At 35.7% G+C, this 9,743-nt stretch overlaps 1 protein-coding gene across 8 annotated transcripts in view; it reads right to left on the bottom strand.

The window, feature by feature from the left end:
• Window positions 1–289: 289 nt before the first annotated feature.
• Window positions 290–9,743, bottom strand: part of MLLT3 (MLLT3 super elongation complex subunit) — a 265,987-nt gene continuing 256,533 nt past the window's right edge. For 4 of the 8 annotated variants that reach the window (XM_077148053.1, XM_077148050.1, XM_077148054.1 and 1 more), the window contains one exon: window positions 293–4,868. In XM_077148053.1, coding sequence (XP_077004168.1) covers window positions 4,737–4,868 — 132 coding nt within the window. In that variant the 3' untranslated portion in view covers window positions 293–4,736. Of the gene's footprint in view, window positions 4,869–9,743 lie in introns of all 8 variants that reach the window. The other 4 variants (XM_077148048.1, XM_077148049.1, XM_077148051.1 and 1 more) reach the window with 3 other exon arrangements.

Below are 9,743 nucleotides of genomic sequence, written 5' to 3'. Positions count from 1 at the left end.
CTAAAATGAGTGCAGAGCCTTCATAGTATTGAGTTTGCCTGGCTATAGCACATTGTTTAGCTTATGATTAAAACCTTTCAAAGGAATAGAGTGAGAAAGAAAAATACTGTGTACAATTATGCCAGTTTATATCAAGAATGTGCCTGCACCACCATTTTGCCCAATCCCTACAGAGCTTTAAAAATGGTACATGGGTGGTCTAGTGGTAGAATGTTTGCCTTCCATTCAGGAGTTCCTGGACCATGCACGCCCCCCCCCCCCCAAAAAAAAATGGTACAAGCCTTGGACACAGAAAATGATGCTAAGCAGTAGGGACCCAAAGATGAATGAGGTGTGGACTCTGTCGTTGGCTGGTTTGGGGTACACTGTCCTTTTTCTTGATGCATCTGATCTCTCCATTTATTCTCCTTATGACTGGCATCACGCCTTGAAAAAAAGACGAGGGACTCATTTTCCTCTGCAAGGCAATGCCAAACTTGGTCTAATGACTCTTAACAAATCTCTAAGACTATACATTGTAAAGAAAATGGATTGAACCACAATAGGTTAGATATCAATTTAAGTAAAATGCCTATTTTTGTCACTCTCTACTTACATTTCAACATGAATTTTAGAGATGGGAAATATATCTTCCATCTTCCTTATAGTTCACATAAAAGCATGCACACACACAAAGATTGTATCTTTCACCATAACTACACATACACTCTCCATTAAAAAGATACTAACAGATTTATAAAACATATCGGCCTTGCATTGTTAATCTCTAGAATACATTTTTACTTAATTTATTTTTGCACTGCATGGTAGCTTCGGCCACCATTAAGGACCTGTCAGCATTTTCATCATAACTCTATTTTCAGAATACTGGAGTACAAGTGCCAAAATACATATTTACAGTTTACAGACAGTGGTGGCTTTGTCTTCCTTAAAACTGACTTCTTCAATGCATCTTTACAAGGAATATTCAGGGATGGCAGTGTCTACATAACAAAAAGCATCATATAAAACAAGAGGTCAAAAGATGTAAACTTCCAGCCCAAGATGAAACCAAACCATGAGAATTGGCTCCTTAACATTTACTGCACCTGTAATAATCTTCTATATCACAGACACAATTTCAGAGCAATAGTCCAAAGCAAGATTACTCTAATATGTGTGTATATATATACACACACACACCATTAATACACAAACACTAGAAAGTGGAAAGTAATAAGCATACAGCAAACGCTCCAGAGCTGATCACTTCCACAGTGAGAAAAATGAACACAAGTGATCAAACACAAACACTGACCATTTTCAACAATGAACATCCAACTGCATTAAGTAGGTAGACTTATAATATTTAAGAGTAAAGTCTCTCTTAAACAAGAATGTTAACTACATAAACAAGGCTTGAAATAGGTGACACATTAAGTAGGTCTAAATAGACCTTTTAAAAATTAGGTGGGTGTGTAAAACTATCAACAGAAACTTTTTTAGTGGAATAAAACCAATTTTATTGGCTCTTCCCACAAAAAGATGAGTCAACTACTTAGAGAAATTTGTTTAGCAATTTAAAAACAAAATTTTAGGACACTGTCTCATGAGATTTCTTCCCCCTACAGTGTTTGTCTCCCGATCTAGGGTTTTTATGTTCTTCTCTATTTTGACACAATGTGCAAGCATATATAGAGACATACCTATTTGTCTACATGAAGATATACAGAGACATAGATTTTGATGAAGATATGAAATAACAACAAACATTTTTGTAGATAACATGATCGCTATATCCTAAGACAGAAGGATCCCCCTTCGTACATATCCTGCTGCAAACTGAAAGGCAAAAGCTAATTTATAAGGAAAAAAAGACTTCTGTACATTTTTCCCCCTCAAATCACTGGGGAAAATTTAAAGAAGTTTAATTTACTCTGACTGATTCAAACCATATTTATACTCAGTTAATTTTCTTTGATACATCTATATAGATAGATAGATATACACACACCAAAGAAATTATGCCCTGCCATTTTCCCTTTGTGCTTAAAAAACAAAAGCCAAAGCCACTGTAAGATATACATGTGCCAAAAATATATACTTGGGGTTTCAAAGGTGAGTGTATATAAGCAAGGCAGAAATGAGTGGGCTACTTTGAGTATTAACTATTTGAAATTCCTTGAAAAGGGACTTATTATTTCTGCATTTAAAAATTAGGTGAAATGGGAGTAAAAGTTAAAAAAAAATCAACAGTGTAATTCTTACTTACTCTATCAGAATTTCATGGAAAAAACCACATTTTGCTTTCTTGATGAAGAGTAGACTGGCATGTTTTTCCTAATTTTGGTATCAATTTACAAACTGACGTTTTGATGCTATTCTGAAGACATTTGCTTTATTACCTAAATTTAAATATAAAGTTTATCTCTGTAATAGCTGCCCTTTTTGTTATCCTTTCTGTTTGGTCTCATTTCTTAGGTTATCTAGTTTCTGGTTAGTAATTTAAGGAATGAAAGATCTTTACATTGCCAGTTCAGAGTTTCTGCCACACAATTTAGTAGCAAAAATAAAAATCGTCCAAACTACACATATACATTTCTAGTTAAACTTTACAGGTATTTTACTTAAATCTGGTTTAATTAGAATATGTGGATTAGCAGTTGGAAATCTTTAAAGGATATTTTAAAATTCTGCAAACATTTCCATATAAACACTGCTCCCCCCACCTTCAAAGTTAAAAAACAAAACAAAACACAACTAAAACCACACAGTTCATCAGTCACCTAATGTCCAAAATGACTCAGAAAATTTCACTGTAATTGGTTGGACACTGAGAAGTGGACTACACAAGTGCTTCAAGTACAGTTCATGCCAATCATCATTAAGAATCATAACATTGTTGAAAAAAAGTACAGTTGTCTTTTGAGAGGAAGCTGCAAAGAAGAAATTTACAAGGAGCATGGCTGTATTATAATTTATAAAGGAAAAAATAGCTTCTTTGGATAGAAAGAAACAGTGTAAAAAATCCCCTTTTTAAAATGCAGAAATAACTCCATTATCAATCTGCATTTACATTACTGCCCAAAAGAACGGGTCTAGAAAGACCATTTTCTATACAGACACTAGTTAATCTCTGTATGAAAAGACAGCATCTGGTATGGGAATAAAAAAGGGAGATACTGGTCTATGAGTACACATAGAAACTTTCTTAAGGCTGATCCAGTGAACAGAACCTTTGGATCCAGAAGTATTTCTTCATTTCTTTTGTTTTCAGTTAAATTTCTAGTAAAAAAAAAAAAAAACTTAGAAAATGAGATTTTCTCACTTTGCATTTCTCCATTTATGGAGAAGATGGAAAAATGACACCAAAAGTACTTTGGTTGCTTTTTTGTTTTCCTTTTAAAAATAATTTGCTTTCTTTTCCACACCACAGGACAGATTTCTAGTTTCAAAACAAGGTACATCAAGAACAAAATACTCCCCCTCCCCAACCATCTTTATTTTCATCAATACAAGAAATCCTTCTGGAAACATAAGCAAGTGACTAAACAGGTATAGAACTGCTGAATCTACAAGTTAATATATAATTTGCTATGACAGAATAACCAAAAATTTCCCCCAAAGAAAGCTTTTAATTGTTCAAATATAAAAGAGTCTAAGAGGATCATATGTGAACAAACAAAAATCTCTTATTCCAGGTCTTACCGTAAAGATGAATAACATACTGGCAGCTGAAGAAAGCTATAACTCTCACTAATAAATAGATCCAAATTAAGAACTTCTACAACATTTCTTTAGAAAACAGGACCAGTATTCCTTTTTTTGTTTTGTTTTAAAGATGATCCTGTGGAATGCCTTTACTTCCACATTTAGCTAATATAATAACAATAAGTAAAACAGACAAAAGAATATTGATGACAGCTCAGCAATGCTGGATTCAGGACGTTTACAGGTACACTTTTGTTTAAAAGTCCTACAGATTTATTGACTAAGGCTAGACAGCAATTCATATGATCCTATTTGGTGCATTTTCTATCAGGGTCCAAGATCATTACATGGATACAGCCAAGGACTGGGCCCCAACTTTCAGGAAAAAGACCACAGAGATGAAAATCAGGGTGGTGTTTGGTCCCCCCAGTTGATAATTTGTGTCCTGGAACTGGGAAAACAAAAGTTGGAAAATAGAGACTGCAACAAGTTAAAGAACTTGAAAAAAGTTGGTGGAAAGTGGCACGGTATAACGAGTAAGGTCACTGGGCTTGGGATGGCAAGGGCGCTGCATTGAAAGAGCATCCACGGGACCAAGTACTTCTAATGTCTGGTGGTGTCATTCCCTCAACAACTTTAGAATATCTGTATGCGATAATAAATAGATCAGTTATGTAATAAGGCAGTGTGTTGAATATGCATTCATCCTGTGGAATGAACCACCACAGAGAGACACATGATACCATACACATTCTTTAAGTTTTCTTGTGTTGTGTTTGATTTTTTTCAAGGCTATCCAGGCTAACTCTTCCCGGGGATTTCTTTTGAGAGAAGAGTGGTCCGCTGAGGCTGGTTTGCTTGACCTCTCCTTTATCAAGAGATGATGACTGGCTTTAAAGAAAAATAAAGCTGAAGGTTGTTTGATTTTTATTTTTTCCCTTTTGGTTGCATCATTCTGAGTGTTTTCATATAAACAACAAAAAAAAATCACAACCAAAAAAAAAAAAAAAAGACAATAGTTTTTGATGCATCCAGTTGTTGTAACCTCAGGATGTTCCAGATGTTTCCAGGTAACTTTGTAGTTTACGGACTGTGGTTTTGTCCAGCGAGCAAAGGTCAAAATCAAATGTTGTGTTTGTGATATGAAAATGTCCAGTTTCTTCTATAAGGTTCACAATCTAGAGAAGTAAAGGAGAGAAAGTTTGGGGAATGAGTAACATACATCAAAAGGGAAATAAGGAGAGATGGGGGTCAACTGTGGAACCATGAGGTTAAATATTCTTATCTTTACCAAGAAGGCCCTTTAGTATTAAAGGCACCTAACCATGTCTTGGCTAATTTGGCAAGTCAAAACTATATTAAGTTATCAAAATTCTCAATGAGGTAAATTACCTGTTCTCAGCATCCATACTCTTTAAATTGAATCCTGCTTTCAAGTCAGCAAAAGAATATTTACCGTGGGTGTGAGAAGGGGGGGTGGGAGGTTCAGAGGAGAAAAACTTTCAAGACTGCTTTAAAAATTAGTTACTGATGTAATACACAGGGCCATACTCAATAGATGTAGGAAGCTCAAGCGTGGAAGTAACAGAACTGTATTGTACATACATATATGATAAAGATCAGTTTTCTTGACTGCAGATTTGTTGAAAATTTAGAAAATACAGACTCTCAAAGAGAAAAATAGAAACCATCTACAACCCACTTCCTAAAAACTGTGGGTGTTGACTTGAAGGGGGCACAAGAGGGTCTTCTGGGGTACTGGAATTGTTTGATCTGGGTGCTGAGTACATAACATGCATTCATTTTTTTTCTTACAAATGTTCTTCTAACTGTACACTTTGTTATACAAAAAAATATATATTATTTATAGTTATGTTCAGTTGATTCCCTTGGTTGTTCTGGGGAGATAAATATGCTCTAGGAAAAGAAAGGATGTCTTTGTGTCCCCATTTAGGATGGATAGAGATACATTATTTATTTTTCATTTCATATTGCATTGGCTCCAACTTTCAGAAAAATGTTTAGCAACAGTTATAAGAGAGCACTGTTCTCTTGCCTGGCTTTCATGAAGATGCTTCAGAGTTTTCACCATTAAGAATGATGCTGGTTATTGGTTTGGGAGATTCTTTTATCGTGTTAAGTGTCTTTCTATTCTTACTTTACTAATAATTTTATTAGAAATGGATACTGTGCCAGAGCAGTATGGGTTTTAACTATGTATGTCTGGGGGAAAATGGGAGAGAAGAAGTGATTTTGTCAAGTTTTGTTGGGAGGGAAGAACACCAACATCTGGGGACAGAATAAATATTTACACAGAGAAAACACTTGGCAAACTCTTCCACTTATTTCAGTTACCTTTGCTACTCTCTATGCTTGCTTCTGATTCTCTTTAGGTCATAAATCTTAAAACAGAATAATTTAAATCATTTAGCCTATTATTTATTCAATGAAGTTTGAGTTCCTTAAGTTCAGGCTGAAAAACAGCAGAACTGGAACTTTTAACCTTCTTACTGACAATTAGTTAAAAAAAAAAAAATGACACACACACAGTAAATTTGTGAACTATTCCCTATGGGTCAGTGGCTCTTAATAGAAAATGTGCTCCCCATTCCTGATGTATTATTTGACTTCCACAGGAGCATAAAAGACATATTAAGCCTCAGTCTAATTAACTGCTCAACTCCAGACTGGGCTGTTAATTGACTTATTCAATCTTTGTCACTATTTTTTACAGGTATCACTATCGGTTTAATAATAAAACAAGTTATTCCCATTGTGGAACCATGACAGACAGTGTAAATTACCTATCTAATATACATTTACCCCTCCTTTACTAACAGAAGTCTGCTATTCTGAGAGTGGCAACACGTTCAGCTAAAACACTTGGCTCTCCAGACTCATTTGTAGCATCCGGCAGCCAAGACTCCTTACAATTAATTTGTTAGAAATTAATTTGGGCTTTTAGGAAAATTTTTGAAAAAGGTACAATCAATGGGCACGTGCCTTTTGCCTTCTACCCTTCTTCCTGTATGGGATGAAGATGCGATGCCTGGATGTACAACAGCTATTCTCCCAGAAAAAGGATGAATGCAACATAAGAAAGATGGCAGAGCAGTAAGAAAAGGAGTCTATGTTCTCAGTGGCATCATTAAGTCATCCATTATTCACTATGGATTACTTACCTCCAAGAATATTGCTATATGGGAGAGAGTGGAGTGGGAGTGGGGACAGGAATTGCTTGCTTTAACTATTGGACAATGATTCTATTACATGCACCAAAATATCATTAGAAGGGGTGTGCTCAATTATGATTAAAGTATTATATGCATGTAATAATTTATCAAACAAGATCTTATTACCACTGAAAGATCTAATATAGGTACTCATAGTTACAGAGCTTTGAGCAAGTTGCCCACACAATCCATATGCTTTCAAAGACACACACAATTATGTCCACACACACAAACCTTTCAAGGCAATCATATACTTACTCTATACAAAGTAAATGACCTTTCTGCTAGACTGTATAGTAATACTATGAACCTAGTGAAATGTGTAAATTTCAGGATAGAAACAAAACAATCTCTTCAAATATATTATTATTTTAAATTTATGCAATGAAAGCAAATGACAAGTAGACCAAAATCTAGATCCTTCCCTCAACCAGCCGACTAGGAGGTAAATGACAAAGCTTTCACAATAGAGAGTACTGAAAGTGCCACATCAAATTCAGACTCTGTGTACTATCTGAATGCACTGGACTGAACAACATAACTTCTGAACCTCAGTTTCCTCATCTGTAAAATGTAGTTAATATCACCGTCTCTATTCACTTTACAGGGTCTACAGGGAACCAGATAAGATGCGGTAAGTGAAAGTTCCTTATAAACTGCACATTGCTACAGAGATCAGGTCCACATGATTATATACTTATCCTTATCCATACATACTTATCCTTAATTATTTGGGATAATTATTTGAATTATCAGATCTGGTGCATTTTCCTCTTTATCCCAACTGACCTTTAGCTATTTCATCAGCTTTAAAACAAGTGAAGTAGGGAAATGCCAGAAACTAAAAGTCAGAAAAGGCAACTTGAAATTAAAAAAAATAATTATAATAAAAGTTTATAGAAGTAAGAAGAGGAGACACAGAGAGAAGTAGATGCAGGAAAGTAATTGACATGACAAGCTAAAACCACAATATATGGTAAAAGAAATGGAGTTCTATATTTTCCCCTCAAATGACAGGTAACTCTGAAACCATCCATTTAAGAAAATGGATATGACTTTCTGTGACTTAATATAGCTGCTCACTAATTGTTTAACAATAGATAGAAGATTGGGAAATAAAAATTTCTTCTAAAAAAGCCACTTAATTTTAAAGTAAATAAACACACTTTCCCACGAGGAAATTTGGACCAGTCACTTCACATGTCCTGTAATAACCTCTAGGTATCCAGTGCTTCACTCATCATCCGCCTACTTCCTTCATGACCAGTGTCCACCCTCCACCTGCCGCCATAGACACAGATAGAAAAGGGATCTGATAAACTTAACTAAAATAAACCTCGTGTTTTTATGGGGACCTCTAACAATACACCAAGGTAGGTGAAGAGACGACCTCAAAGCAGAACTAGAGGTAGCTGTTGGGGGAGTTCAAGACGTGGCCAAAGGGAAGGGCATTTATGATTCGAATTGCTGGAGCATGTGCTTATGTTCTAATTAAGTAAAAAAAAAAACTGCATAAAGAAAACTAAGTGCAGACTCCTTTCCAGGAGCCTTGACTATTAGAACATCAGAAGCACAACATTAAAATACTTTATTCCAACGACATATATAAATACCCAGCTAGCACACGAAGACTCCACTGTGCCTTTCTATGCAAATACTTTGCTTTGTTGATACAGTGTGATTCTATCTTAGTGTCAATTCCCTAAATCATACACAATAATAAATGCCCTTCCAAAATAAGAATAATAAAAGATAGTGACCACATATAAGAAAAATAGGCAAGGGCACAGGGGTACCAGTTAGTGGAAAAGGAAGAGTATGTAAACTGTTTAATACATTCTTCAGATGATGGTTGTTGTGAAAACATTTGTGATGGATTATTTCCTGCCACATCACCCTTTTAGGGGGTGCTATATAGGCTGCTGGGTTTTTCTTAAGAGGGTAAGCTCCAGTTGTTAAATCTGTGATTCCCTTCCACAACCCTGCTTTTAATCATAAAAAGTTAGCTGCAAAAAATTAAGAAATTTTTGCAATTTTTTGCTCTCAATAAAATTCAAGTGAGCAGACCGAACCTCTCCCAACAAGGTCTCTATATTAAAAAGTCACAGTTCTTTCATCCAAAGCAGCCACTTCACTGAGTGAGAAGTACATGAACAAGCTTTACTTTTATTGCTTCTGCCCAGACTGGAGTCAGGTCTGGCATAATTTACATTTTCCTTTAGAATTGGCCTCAGCTATGGACTGGGAAGCATTGTCTAGCCACAAGAAAATTGTGCCCTACACCGGGTTAAGAGGCAGGCCAAAGAGTTTCAATCTACAAGGAGTGCTACAACATGACAGGTAATTTCCCAGGATGGGGAAAATCATTTGCAGCAGATCACTTCCCAGGGAGAGTTCTGTATGTTATTCAAAGGAATATTCTGATGCATCAATAGAGGGAAATGGTTGAAGCCTCATTCCTTATCTCTCTGAAGATAATTCTAAAAGAATAATAGCTGATATCTAAACTGCCAAAGTATCTTCTAAGGAAGCCCTGGTTTTTCCTCACAGCCTTTTCTTCTCCTAAGATGCAAATCCAGACTCAGAGCTAAATTGCTGAGAAGGTTAGTGTGCTCAATCTCTCTTTTCTAATAAATGTGGAGCACATGGCTTAGAGAGGAATCAATCATTAGTCAATAAAAGGAACATTTCTTGGTTTGACTGAGTACTGTGTGTTCACTCTATGGAAAAGGGGCTTAGGAACACAAGCCCTCTCGATACAATGCTTTCTGTTCATTTAATAGATGTTGGGTGCCAGTACTGCATGCCCCAAAGTAAAAC

This window comes from Tamandua tetradactyla, chromosome 2 (genome assembly GCF_023851605.1).
Source record: "Tamandua tetradactyla isolate mTamTet1 chromosome 2, mTamTet1.pri, whole genome shotgun sequence".
In the NCBI taxonomy this organism is placed as follows: domain Eukaryota; kingdom Metazoa; phylum Chordata; class Mammalia; order Pilosa; family Myrmecophagidae; genus Tamandua; species Tamandua tetradactyla.
Note: the sequence above shows the minus strand (reverse complement) of the source record. Positions and strands in the feature narration are given on the sequence as shown.